General features: G+C 41.1%; 1 protein-coding gene across 2 annotated transcripts in view; it reads left to right on the top strand.

Moving 5' to 3' along the window:
* aopep (aminopeptidase O (putative)) overlaps nt 1-13327 on the top strand; it is a 114146-nt gene that overhangs the window by 100152 nt on the left and 667 nt on the right. For both annotated transcript variants that reach the window (XM_056237558.1, XM_056237559.1), the window contains exons 14-15: nt 3012-3098; nt 3428-3583. In XM_056237558.1, the coding sequence (XP_056093533.1) occupies nt 3012-3098; nt 3428-3568 (228 nt within the window). In that variant the 3' untranslated portion in view covers nt 3569-3583. The remainder of the gene's footprint in view (nt 1-3011; nt 3099-3427; nt 3584-13327) is intronic.

Genomic DNA, 13327 nt, shown 5'->3' with positions numbered 1-13327 from the left:
TTATGGAGAGTCCCCGTAAACCACATAGACAAGTATGTGAGTGTGTGTGTGTGTGTGTGTGTGTGTTTCGCAAGTCTTTCACAAGTTAGCAATGCCCAGCCAGCCAGTAATTATAATTTTGTACTTGCCTGCCAACATTTTCACTACAAAATTGCTAAATAGCAACATTTTTGTGCCGGGGAAAACAAATGTTATATATATTGGTTTTATTTCTCTTCTGAAATTTGTCGTGCGTCCTACACTACACTTTCACATCAAAACCAAAAGCATATTTTACATCTATTTTATGCAGTTTATTTCATTGAAAGTTACATTTTATTTTTAAAAAGTCCATGATAGCTATTAGTAAAATAATAAACAGCATAAAATGCTAAAGATATGATTGTGATTTTCAACACATTCCAACTTTCCAAATATTTGATTCATTTTTATTTAATTTTCTTCCTATAATGGAAGCTTGGTCACTTTTCCATATTTGATTCAAAGAGCACAAGCCACTCGCATCATCATAAATCAGAGCACTCGCATCATCATAACTCAGGCCAGTCAATTGGTGAAAACTAATATTACCAGTCACAAACATTTTGTTCCTCATTGATTGAATTTGCTTGCTTACCAACGGGAATAAGTTGCCACAAAGATTTCTGATCTATGAATATCCTGCCACAGATTTCACATACTGTAGACGTCTGATGGTACATTTTTCCACTGAGGTAAAAGTTAGAAGAGGTGTGACAGTCCCTGCAATGTACTGTATCTTTTGATTGTATTCGCTTTTAAATAATGTAATATGTCAGGTTTTATCTTCTCACTAAAGCACCTTTAATTTTGTTAAACTGACTGAACAGTGGAGACTGAAATCATGTCTGTGCAAACTTTTGCATGAACAGCATTTGACACATGAAAGAGAAAGAACAAAACAAGAAACACAACAGCGATCAGCTGAAATGATAAGGTTTGCGGGCAGGTGAAGACAGAGGAGACTGCGACCTCATTCCTCGTAATTGCACCCTGACATTTGAACATGTTGCTTAAATAGACGGTGTTTGGGACCGGAAGGCTCCTTGCAGTGCCGCTGCTTCCTGTTGTTGTCCTGAGTCACTTCACACCTCGTCTTAAAGCAAACATTCTCACACACTTGTACACACACTCACACAATCTAACTTCATTAATCATTAAACTGCCTGCCACCTTCAGGCCCCGCGAGCTCCCGCCTATTCAGCTTCGATTAAACCCCTGCTGCATGTGGGGGAGCGAAAGACTTTGCTTAAGATCACTAACATGCTTATTATGATGCAAAACTAACATGTCCAACCTCTGAATCAGTGGATTCACTTAACCAAAATTTAAAGCATTTGAGGCATAATGTTAGTTATCACAAAAAAAAATGTCAACTCGTCTCTGCTCAAATCTGGCTTACTGTCAGGAGTTACAATGGAAGTGAATGGGGCCAATGCATAAACCTTAAAGTACTCAATAGTAGCTTTAGACACAAAACGCAACTGTGTTAACTTTAATTAAAAGCTTCTGCCAAATGCATAAACATGATGTTAGTGTGAAAGAAATCACTTTACCTTTTTTTTTTTTTTTTTTTTTTTTAAACCTGTCGGAATGACAAATGAACCCTCAAACGAAAAGAAAAAAAATCATGATTTAAACAACTTGATGCATTTTAATAGAGGAATTCATTTGAGTGCTTTTATAAAATTATACGGTTCAGATTTCTATTTTATAAAGTTAAAAAAATGGCATCATTCACGTTGTAAGTGCCTAAAGGTTGTAAGTGCCTAAAGGCTAACTGCCTTTCCATTACCCTTCAAATTGCGCAAATTGAAAAAAAAAACAGCCATTGGAAACGCGTCAATTTCGCAAAAACTAGCACATGTCAGTTTTTACGCATTTACAGGTCACCTGATATAACGTAAAAGTAAAAAATTCTTTAAAGACGGCTCGGTATGTTTGGACACGAAGACTAGACAGTTCTTTATTAAACTTTATTCAAGAATTACAGGAATACTGGATTCTAAACAAAAGAGAAATGCCACAATTTATCAAGACAGTTTATCCGTTGCCATGTTTGGAATGACTTATCGTGAGAGGAAAAAAAAAAAGTTTTAGTCGCATAACATTGGTTAATGGTTTTTATTGACATTTAGAAGATATCGCAAACATTTTGCGCAAATCTGTAATGGAAACCAGGCTACTGTAACCTAAGAAAACAAGTAACTTATTATTTTTGCAGTACTCTTAAAAATAAGGGTTCTTTATTGGATTTGATGTGTCCACGAAGAACCTTTAACATCCATGGAACCTTTCCATCGCACAAACGGTTCTTTATAGTGGAAAAGGTTCTTTAGACTATTAAAATATTCTTCACACTAAGAAAAACATGGTTCTGAACTGATCACTGAAAGGTTCTTTGGGGGAACCAAAAATGAATCTTCCAAGGCATCACTGTGAAAAACACTTTTTGGAACCTTTATATTTTAGAGTGCACATTATGCCAATGTCATACTGAAAATGGAATATTCCTTTGAATACGGTCACTCCTAAAAATGATGAGTGTGCCAGTGATAGAAATGTGTAATGAGATCCCCCTGGCGTGTATGAGGTCAGGCTTTGGGCCGTGCTCAGCGCTGCTGTTGTTAGGTCACTATGAGGAAAGAGTTGAATGACAGCAAAGAACCAGAACGGGAATGAGAATGAGGGAGAGACAGAGCCAGTCTGTGATCTCTCCGCTCTGCTGCGCTAACACAGCCTCCATTTATACGTGAGAGAGAGAGAGAGAGAGAACATCAAGCATAAACAGAGCACACACCTCCACTGACACACGCTTGCTTCAACATAAAACACACTGATAACAAAACCACAGAGTCATGCGCTTTCCCAGATTTCCCCATATGCGTGTGATTCTTCCAGATGGTGACGTCCTGTGAGCTCAGTGTTATTACAGAGCTGTTGGACTGCTTTCATCTTGTTTAATCACTTTCTATCTGTCTCGTTCTTATTAGGTGAAACATCGCTGGTGTGAACTTGCGGTCAAGCATAAACACACAGCGGCATACCGAGACGTTGAGCTCTTTCTGATCCATGACCAGGTACATGAGTGGTTCTCTAGCGCTTTGTTCCCAAACTTAATGAGCTGTCTTTATGGCCAGCCTTTTAAGGCATGATCATATTTTTTCAATCCCAGAATACAATGCACTGAGCTATAAAATGGAAAATTGCTTATAAAATATACTTATACTGTATGTAGTGTACTTACAAATGTATATTATGATATTTCAGTCAAGATGCTGCCTTGGAAGGGAGCTGCCTGTGTAGGTAGTAGGCAGTAAGCGAGCTCACTAGGTTTAGGAACAGAGCTTAGATCTCTTCCCCTCATAAAGAACGCTTCTTGATTCTAGTGTGTGTCTGTGTGTACTAGGCCATGGGTGTGTATTTGTACGGCGAGTTGATGGTCCAGGAAGATGCCCGGCAGCAAGCATTAGCACGCCGTTGTCTATCCTTCATTAAAGATGACATGGACCAATCAGCACGCAGCGTTGTGGAGGAAATGATCCTCTGAATTCAGACAGATCAGGTAACAGTGTCACGTCCCCTCTGTCCTTTACTGTAGTTTGAAGTCAAAAACGATTTTCAGTTTGAATCCGCTCATTCTGGAAAAAATTCGACAAAAGGTTCCACAATCAGCTCATGAACCGTCAAGAGATTTGAATGGCTCCGAGTCCCATTACTTGGACACGTTTAACGAAAAAATCGTAAATTATGTAAGAGCTGCTTTGGAAAAAAAACTCACTCAGACGCAGAAGTCCTAAAAAAGCCCTTTTGTTTTTACTCCCCACATTATTAAAGATCCACTCCCAGTGTCCTGGCCAACGCCACATTCACATTCTTCCAGAAGCTCCCTCCTGCCTCATCTGCACTTTTCCAGGAAGCCTGTCGAGATCTGTTTGTATTATGATGAATTCGGAATGTGCTCCTCAAACAATTCCCAAGCACCAGAAAAGAAACGGGGCAGCAGCTTTTTTTTCCAGGGCTTTAGGAGAGAGGTGGATCCCTGTGCCCTTACTGCATGAAATCCCTGCCTCTACAAGGGAGGGATTCCCTGGGTCCACATAATTTGTTGCTTCCTTAAAAGCTGTGAGGGACTGATATATGGTGGTAACCATGAACGGAAGAAAGAGTAATTGTCTGGCTTTGAAGCCTCCTATCTCAACATCACGCTGAGGTATTATTCTGTTTAACCGAGCAGCACAGGCCGCTGCTCAGCCAATGGGAAAGAGACAACTTACGGGCCCTGAGATAAATCCATTAGTCGTCTCGCTCCAGAGTTTTTGGTGAAGCTGTGGTGCTTTTAATCTGCCGACAAGACAGTTTTATTTGTTTGAGGACTCGGAGGAGACGGGCGGCTTTTCCAAGCCGTTGTGGTTTATGTCACTTGATTTGGATGAATCATGCCGGTCAAAACTATCATTCTGCAATTTGTGCGTCGCTAATGCAGCATTTTCATTCTCAGAGAGCCTGTTTGCCTTCAGAGGTCAGTGTCTAGCCGCTGTCAATAAATCTCCGGTACACACACCGGGCTCCTGCCTTGCTCGGACGTGCCCTGAAATGTGCTAAACTCTAATAGCAGGTCACACTTGTTGTTTTGAGGTACACCAGACAAAAAGCTATCAGACCTGAATAATGGGTGTTGTGCTTAGGTAAGTTTTTGGGTCAATGATGTGTCACTTGTCTAATAATTTATTAACAAATACTTTAAGATTTCCATTACACGAGAGTAGATGTTAAAACTTCATGCTGATTTGTACTCGGCTTTCGCCAAGATAAGCAACACTAAGACGTAGCTTTACAGTAAACTATGCTTCTCCATCCATTTACGCTTCTTTCTATATGGTGGTGTGACTCCCCTTCTGTCCGGCGTTAACGGCAGCAGTGTACTTGGCGCGTCAGCACACGCGACGGCTGCAACTACAGGACCAGCACGACAACCGTCTGGATTGAGCAGAGTAGGGGACATCTCTAGGGTCTTCAAGTGGGCACCTTCCGTCCTCAGTGTTTCGTCGACTAGCCCACGACACCTCAAGAGGGCTCGACAGTGACTCTGGCGTCCCAGAGTCACCCCCCTCCGTCCCCCACTCAACTCAGCCCAGCTTACTGACCTCTACATCCCTCCTGCTGCTGAGACCTAACCACAGTCTCACAATCTCTCAATCTCTCCGCAACCCGACCATACGCGCCAACCCGTTTGACTAAGGCTGTCGAGCCCCACTGGTGCGTTAATATGCCATACAATTAAAATTAAAAATACAATTAGTCAAATACACCTTTTCTATGATGAGAATATTTTATTTATGGGATTTAAATGAAAAAATGTGATAAGAATTACATTTTAAAAAGTGTTTTCCTCGTTATCATGTCAGGAAAATTTTAAGTAGTTTGACAATCTTTTATTATTTATTTGGAAAAAAAAAAGTATTTATATTTTAATAAAACTTCTTTGCTCATTAATATTTGAAAGTCAACCGACATGCATTCAAGTGTAAATTGTCATAGAGGATATCGGATAATCTGAACTTTTTATTACAGGGCAGTTACTAAATAGGCTAAATAGAAATATAAAAAACTAATAAAAATGACAAAAGCACATAACAAAATTACTCAAATTTAAATGAAACCTAAAATATACAACAAAAAAAAAGCAAAACTTTTTTGAAAATACTGCTAGATATTAAGATGTACACTCACATGTATTTATAATATATGATATACACTCACCGGCCACTTTATTAGGTACCCCATGCTAGTAACGGGTTGGACCCCCTTTTGCCTTTAGAACTGCCTCAATTCTTCGTGGCATAGATTCAACAAGGTGCTGGAAGCATTCCTCAGGGAGTTTGGTCCATATTGACATGATGGCATCACACAGTTGCCGCAGATTTGTCGGCTGCACATCCATGATGCGAATCTCCCGTTCCACCACATCCCAAAGATGCTCTATTGGGTTGAGATCTGGTGACTGTGGAGGCCATTTTAGTACAGTGAACTCATTGTCATGTTCAAGAAACCAATTTGAAATGATTAGAGCTTTGTGACATGGTGGAAGTAGCCATCAGAGGATGGGTACATGGTGGCCATAAAGGGATGGACATGGTCAGAAACAATGCTCAGGTAGGCCGTGGCATTTAAACGATGCCCAATTGGCACTAAGGGGCCTAAAGTGTGCCAGGAAAACATCCCCCACACCATTACACCACCACCACCAGCCTGCACAGTGGTAACAAGGCATGATGGTTCCATGTTCTCATTCTGTTTACGCCAAATTCTGACTCTAACATCTGAATGTCTCAACAGAAATCGAGACTCATCAGACCAGGCAACATTTTTCCAGTCTTCAACTGTTCAATTTTGGTGAGCTCTTGCAAATTGTAGCCTCTTTTTCCTATTTGTAGTGGAGATGAGTGGTACCCGGTGGAGTCTTCTGCTGTTGTAGCCCATCCGCCTCAAGGTTGTGCGTGTTGTGGCTTCACAAATGCTTTGCTGCATACCTCGGTTGTAACGAGTGGTTATTTCAGTCACTGTTGCCCTTCTATCAGCTCGAACCAGTCTGGCCATTCTCCTCTGACCTCTGGCATCAACAAGGCATTTCCGCCCACAGAACTGCCGCTCACTGGATGTTTTTACTTTTTCGGACCATTCTCTGTAAACCCTAGAGATGGTTGTGCGTGAAAATCCCAGTAGATTAGCAGTTTCTGAAATACTCAGACCAGCCCTTCTGGCACCAACAATTATGCCACGTTCAAAGTCACTCAAATCACCTTTCTTCCCCATACTGATGCTCAGTTTGAACTGCAGGAGATTGTCTTGACCATGTCTACATGCCTAAATGCACTGAGTTGCCACCATGTGATTGGCTGCTTAGAAATTAAGTGTTAACGAGCAGTTGGACAGGTGTACCTAATAAAGTGGCCGGTGAGTGTATTTAGGATATAAGGTAATATATTTTTACTTGAAGGTTATACCACATGACATTTTATTTTATTAAATTTCATTCAATTGAAACTTCTTGAAAATGGTATAAAAAAAATTCAAAAACCATATGATTCAACATTAAAAAAGAACATTTGCATATTTAGCTTTAAAGTGGATTTTAATTGATTTTTTTTCTCTTCATCATATACACTCGTACACATCATTGGTTTTTTTCCTAATGTAAACCTAATGTAAAAAAACATCCAGAGAGATAAAAAGTTCCTAGATGTTAGGAAAAAATTCCTAGATGTTCAAGACTAATAATATCTAAAAATATCCCACACGACACATGTAAGAGAACTCTTGAGAAATGTGTCGGGGCTGAAATCTGAACGTTGGAGGCCTGTGAAATGCGTCTTGATGGGGATAATGAGGGACATATCGGCGGCCCAGCCAAGCGTGCTCAATCGCAGGAGAGCAAGAGGATCTGCAGGTTTTGCCTTTCATGCTGCTGGCTGTGTGGGTTCCTGGCGTGCTGATTTGTGACTTAAGATAAAAATCACATTGCCAGGGATTACCACACAACCGCCGCTCGGACGGCTGCTATGGCAACCAGAGGCACCGTCTTCACTGCTCCAGAAAATAAAAATAAAAGACGACGTGGCTTTTCTCTGTGGGCCTCCGACAGGATGACAAGGAAATGCAGAGGAGGAACGACGGCGTGGGTGAACGCGTGTCGAGGAGAGACTCTCAGAGCAGGTGCAGAGCTTAGCTGATTGGTGAACAGTGATTGAACTCTTTGTTCACAGTGGCTAAGTTCTGCACCTGATGAGAGGATGACAGACCTCAGGGAACCCGTTGCAGATGTGAAGTGCTAAAAGTGTAATTATTATACATTCACGAAGACAACTTGTAAGAGAGAAAGTCGGTGGAGGGTGTCTGTAGTGTAGTTTGTATTAGAAGACTTTCTTCTCAGCAGTCTTTACCAATGAGGTCTATAACACCTAGAGAAAGGCTTCTGTTAGCATTTCGGAAATCAGTTGTCGAGTGGCTAATCGTTCAAGAAAATGACATCATGGCCAGGGATATTCCTTTAGACAGAAAGTCAACAAATAATCTCCTACTGTTGAAAAGTTTGAGGTCAGTAATGCTACTATCAGACTTACAGTATCGCATGCTATTACAGTACGTTAAGGCTCTTTCCTCAAAGTTGCATCTCTTAACTTATCCTCTTAAAGCACTTAAAAATAATAAACCAAATCGACACTAATGACAAGTCAAACTTGCCATTAGTGATCAGTTGGTGGTTGAGCGACTAGTCAACCTTCCTGTTCATCCCTATTCATGATGACAACGCTGATGGTGCCTCCAGAATGCTAACAGTACAAAGCCTTTCACCAGCTACTTTTAAAGGTGCTCTAAGCAATGTCACGCATTTTTTAGGCCAAAACTTTTTTTGATCAAATACAGCAAACATCTCCTCACTATCCGCTGGCTGCCTGTCCCCTGAACACACTGTAAAGAAACGCGATCTCTGTAAACAGCCCAGGCTCCACAAACAGCAACAAAAACAAACTGCGGCGACCTGCTCCACGAAACATAACAAACTGTTCCAGCCAATGACCGACAAGAAGGGTTTGGGGGTTAGTGTGCAGATGAGGAGGAGGGAGGGTCTAGCTAGCCCCCGTTTTGTTTGACAATAGTTCGAACGTCAACAAGAAGTGACGTCACCCAGGATCGCTTAGAGAACCTTTAAGAGCACTCCATAACAAATCAGGCTATAATATAATGAATTAGTTTAAAAAAAAAATCTCTTCCTGTTTTCAGAATGAACTTTGTATGGCTGATAATGGAGAAAGATACTGTTTTAGCCTAGCAGGCCATGCTAAATCCCAAAGTATTGAGTCTGTGTACAGTGAATTTCGTCACCAGAATAGTACGAGTGACGCAGGATTGTAACCGCATGTACTTTGTAATCCGTTGTTCCACAAGGTGGCCCAGGCCATTGTTTCACAGTAGAAAATGAAACTAGAAAGATGAAACAGCAAAATATCAGAGACTGCAACGACAAACAAAGATGAAACTTTCTAGAGCACACATGTTGACTGGCTATGTTCGCGCACGCTATCAAATGGAGTACACTTTAAAAGGCTACGCATTCGACTATACGTATAAGCTAGCGTACGTGTAAAAAAAAACGGTGTATACTTTGGGCTTAAAGGGTTAGTTCACCCAAAAATGAAAATTCTGTCAGTATTTACTCACCCTCATGTTGTTCCAACCCCGTAAGACTTTCGTTCATCTTCGGAACACAAATTAAAATATTTTTGATTAAATCTGAGAGCTGGATCACTCCTCCATAGGCTTATTAAGGGATCGAAACTGGCCGGCCCAAAAGTTATGAAAGACATCGTTAAAATAGTCCGAGTGACTACAGTGGCTCAATCTTAAGTTTATCAAGTTACGAGAATACTTTTTGTGCGCAAAAATCAAACAAAAATAACGACTTTATTCAACTAATCATTTCCTTCTCTGTGGGCCGTGATATTTCACGTAGTGAAACTACGCAAAGCTTCTAGGTTGTACGTCACGCATCACACACATGACCAGCGTCGGTCAATAGTGAGCCTGCGTGTGACGTGCAACCTAGAAGCTTTGCGCAATATCACTACGTGAAATATCACGGTCGTACAGAGAAGGAAATGATTAGTTGAATAAAGTCGTTATTTTTGTTTGTTTGTTTGCGCACAAAAAGTATTCTCGTCGCTTGATAAACTTAAGGTTGAGCCACTGTAGTCACTCGGACTATTTTAACGATGTCTTTCATAACTTTTGGGCCGGCCAGCTTCGATCCCTTAAAGGGATAGTTCACTTTGAAATTAATTTTTGATATGTTTTAGCTTACCTCCAGTGCATCCAAGATGTAGGTGTCTTTGTTTCCACAGTATCTTCAATTTTGATAATTTTAGGTAAAACCGTTGTTGTCTGTCAGTCATACAATGGAGGTGAAGGGGGTCCTCCTCAAAGAGCAGTCAAAATTAAACATTATTTAATGACTCGTAAATGTAAGTACACATTGATGCCCTAAGACACGAAACGAGTGGTTTTTGTGAAAAAACTAACAGTATTTATATTGTTTTTACCTCTTGTAACCACAGCCATGCCCAAGTTATCTGAGGGCGCGGACGCTTCCGTGTGTGACGTGTACGCAGACTGGTGCATAGATATATATACCCTAGATGTCGCCTTGGCTAAGGTTTCGTTCCAATGAACTGCCGTCGCCAAGGCGACATCTAGTTTATCTATGCACCAGTCTGCGTACACGTCACACACGGAAGCGTCCGCGCCCTCAGATAACTTGGACATGGCTGTGGTTACAAGAGGTAAAAACAATATAAATACTGTTCGTTTTCTCACAAAAACCACTCGTTTCGTGTCTTAGGGCATCAATGTGTACTTACATTTACGAGTCATTAAATAATGTTTAATTTTGACTGCTCTTTGAGGAGGACCCCCTTCACCTCCATTGTATGACTGACAGACAACAACGGTTTTACCTAAAATTATCAAAATTGAAGATACTGTGGAAACAAAGACACCTACATCTTGGATGCACTGGAGGTAAGCTAAAACATATCAAAAATTAATTTCAAAGTGAACTATCCCTTTAAGAAGCCTATGGAGGAGTGATCCAGCTCTCAGATTTAATCAAAAATATCTTAATTTGTGTTCCGAAGATGAACGAAAGTCTTACGGGGTTGGAACAACATGAGGGTGAGTAATTACTGACAGAATTTGCATTTTTGGGTGAACTAACCCTTTAACTAGCCAAACTTTGACACCTGGTTTTCATAACCTGACATTTTCCAGCATACATTTCTTTCAGATCTCTTCCATTAGACTGAGAATTCGTATATCATTGTGCAAATGCTCTTTGTGGGTTTCTGGAGTAAAATGAAACTTTATCGTACCAGTGCAGTACGACGCGGTTGCCTTCGTAATGAGCTGATTGTGAGATCCCTTCCACAACGAGCATGACAAACTCTTGCCGAGAGCATTCGGGTTGGCATGACAGATGAAGATTGAGTCTGAGATGGTGGAGATGGCCGTAATGAGGGCTGAAGAGAAACAGACTGAGCTAATGGAGCCCACAGTGAGATGTGGAGCCCAGGAGTTATTGTCTTCCTCCTCCTCCTCTTCTCCATAGGCTCAAGCTCACTACGCACTTCTATGTGAAAAACAAAATGATTTTGCTCTCTCCTACTGCTGGGCCACAAAATCCACATGTAATCAAGAGGAATTCTGGGAAATGTGGACAGGAGGAATGGAGCAAGACCCAGCCACACAGACCAAAACATCTGCATCTCTGGACTGTAAAAACAGCTCCACTTTTAGCTTTGATGGGTGAAATATGAAAGACAGCAATCGAGACAGGAAGTTGTGCTTAAAAGGACCTCAGCAGATTGAGCTAGCGGACGACCAGCGGCCAAGCATGCCGTCTTCTAAGTCATGACAGATGTACAAGTTAAATATGAAGCTGAGGAGAAGCTGGCCATAAATGACTATATTTAGAAAGTGTTTAAAGATGCATTACCATCCAAGGCTAGTAAAAATGGAATTAGTTGCACGGGCCGTATTTAAAATGTCATTAGGAGATATTTTGTGGGAAATGAAGTGCTAAGCACCTTCAGCTGAAGCGTATTATCCCATATCTGATCCTTCCATCAGTGTGAGTCATATGTGAGCGTGTGCGAGAGATAGATGGACTTAGCCTCCCGTGCCTACTGAGCTGATTACAGTACTATAGAAACACTGGCTCAGTTCAGCAGGAACAGGAGTCTGGTCCACAGACCACCCCACCTCTGGACAACTCTCTGCGGCTTCATCCACACACATGTATCGCACTGCTTTTTAACTGTGCCAACCTGTGTTGTTATTGTGAACTAAAATTGAAACTACTGACAAGATACTACATAGTAAAATGACTTAAAAATGACTATTCCCCCAAAACTATTTTAAATAGCATTTTAGTCATTATTTTATTGCGAAATACATGGAATATTTTTAAAACCCATTTAAAATAAACTACTGAAAAGGTAGAACGTTAATTATAAATGGTAAAAAAAAAAAAAAAAGATAGTTTGGTTTAGTTTGAAAGTTTGTTCACACTTTAGATTAGGGTCCAATTCTCAATATTAACTAACTATTAACTACGACTTTTGCCTCAATAAACTCCTAATTACTGCTTATTAATAGTTGGTAAGGTAGTTAAGTTCAGGTATTGGGTAGGATCAAGGGATGTAGAATATGCTCATGCAGGCATTCATTTTTGTTTATAAGTTCAAATAAACAGTAATATACACTCACCGGCCACTTTATTAGGTACCCCATGCTAGTAACGGGTTGGACCCCCTTTTGCCTTCAGAACTGCCTCAATTCTTCGTGGCATAGATTCAACAAGGTGCTGGAAGCATTCCTCAGGGAGTTTGGTCCATATTGACATGATGGCATCACACAGTTGCCGCAGATTTGTCGGCTGCACATCCATGATGCGAATCTCCCGTTCCACCACATCCCAAAGATGCTCTATTGGGTTGAGATCTGGTGACTGTGGAGGCCATTTTAGTACAGTGAACTCATTGTCATGTTCAAGAAACCAATTTGAAATGATTAGAGCTTTGTGACATGGTGGAAGTAGCCATCAGAGGATGGGTACATGGTGGCCATAAAGGGATGGACATGTTCAGAAACAATGCTCAGGTAGGCCGTGGCATTTAAACGATGCCCAATTGGCACTAAGGGGCCTAAAGTGTGCCAGGAAAACATCCCCCATACCATTACACCACCACCACCAGCCTGCACAGTGGTAACAAGGCATGATGGTTCCATGTTCTCATTCTGTTTACGCCAAATTCTGACTCTACCATCTGAATGTCTCAACAGAAATCGAGACTCATCAGACCAGGCAACATTTTTCCAGTCTTCAACTGTTCAATTTTGGTGAGCTCTTGCAAATTGTAGCCTCTTTTTCCTATTTGTAGTGGAGATGAGTGGTACCCGGTGGAGTCTTCTGCTGTTGTAGCCCATCCGCCTCAAGGTTGTGCGTGTTGTGGCTTCACAAATGCTTTGCTGCATACCTCGGTTGTAACGAGTGGTTATTTCAGTCACTGTTGCCCTTCTATCAGCTCGAACCAGTCTGGCCATTCTCCTCTGACCTCTGGCATCAACAAGGCATTTCCGCCCACAGGACTGCCGCTCACTGGATGTTTTTTCTTTTTCGGACCATTCTCTGTAAACCCTAGAGATGGTTGTGCGTGAAAATCCCAGTAGATTAGCAGTTTCTGAAATACTC

Source organism: Rhinichthys klamathensis, unplaced genomic scaffold (genome assembly GCF_029890125.1).
Source record: "Rhinichthys klamathensis goyatoka isolate OS25496 unplaced genomic scaffold, OSU_Roscu_1.1 h1tg000487l_1, whole genome shotgun sequence".
NCBI lineage: Eukaryota > Metazoa > Chordata > Actinopteri > Cypriniformes > Leuciscidae > Rhinichthys > Rhinichthys klamathensis.
This window is presented reverse-complemented; position numbering and strand designations above follow the sequence as displayed.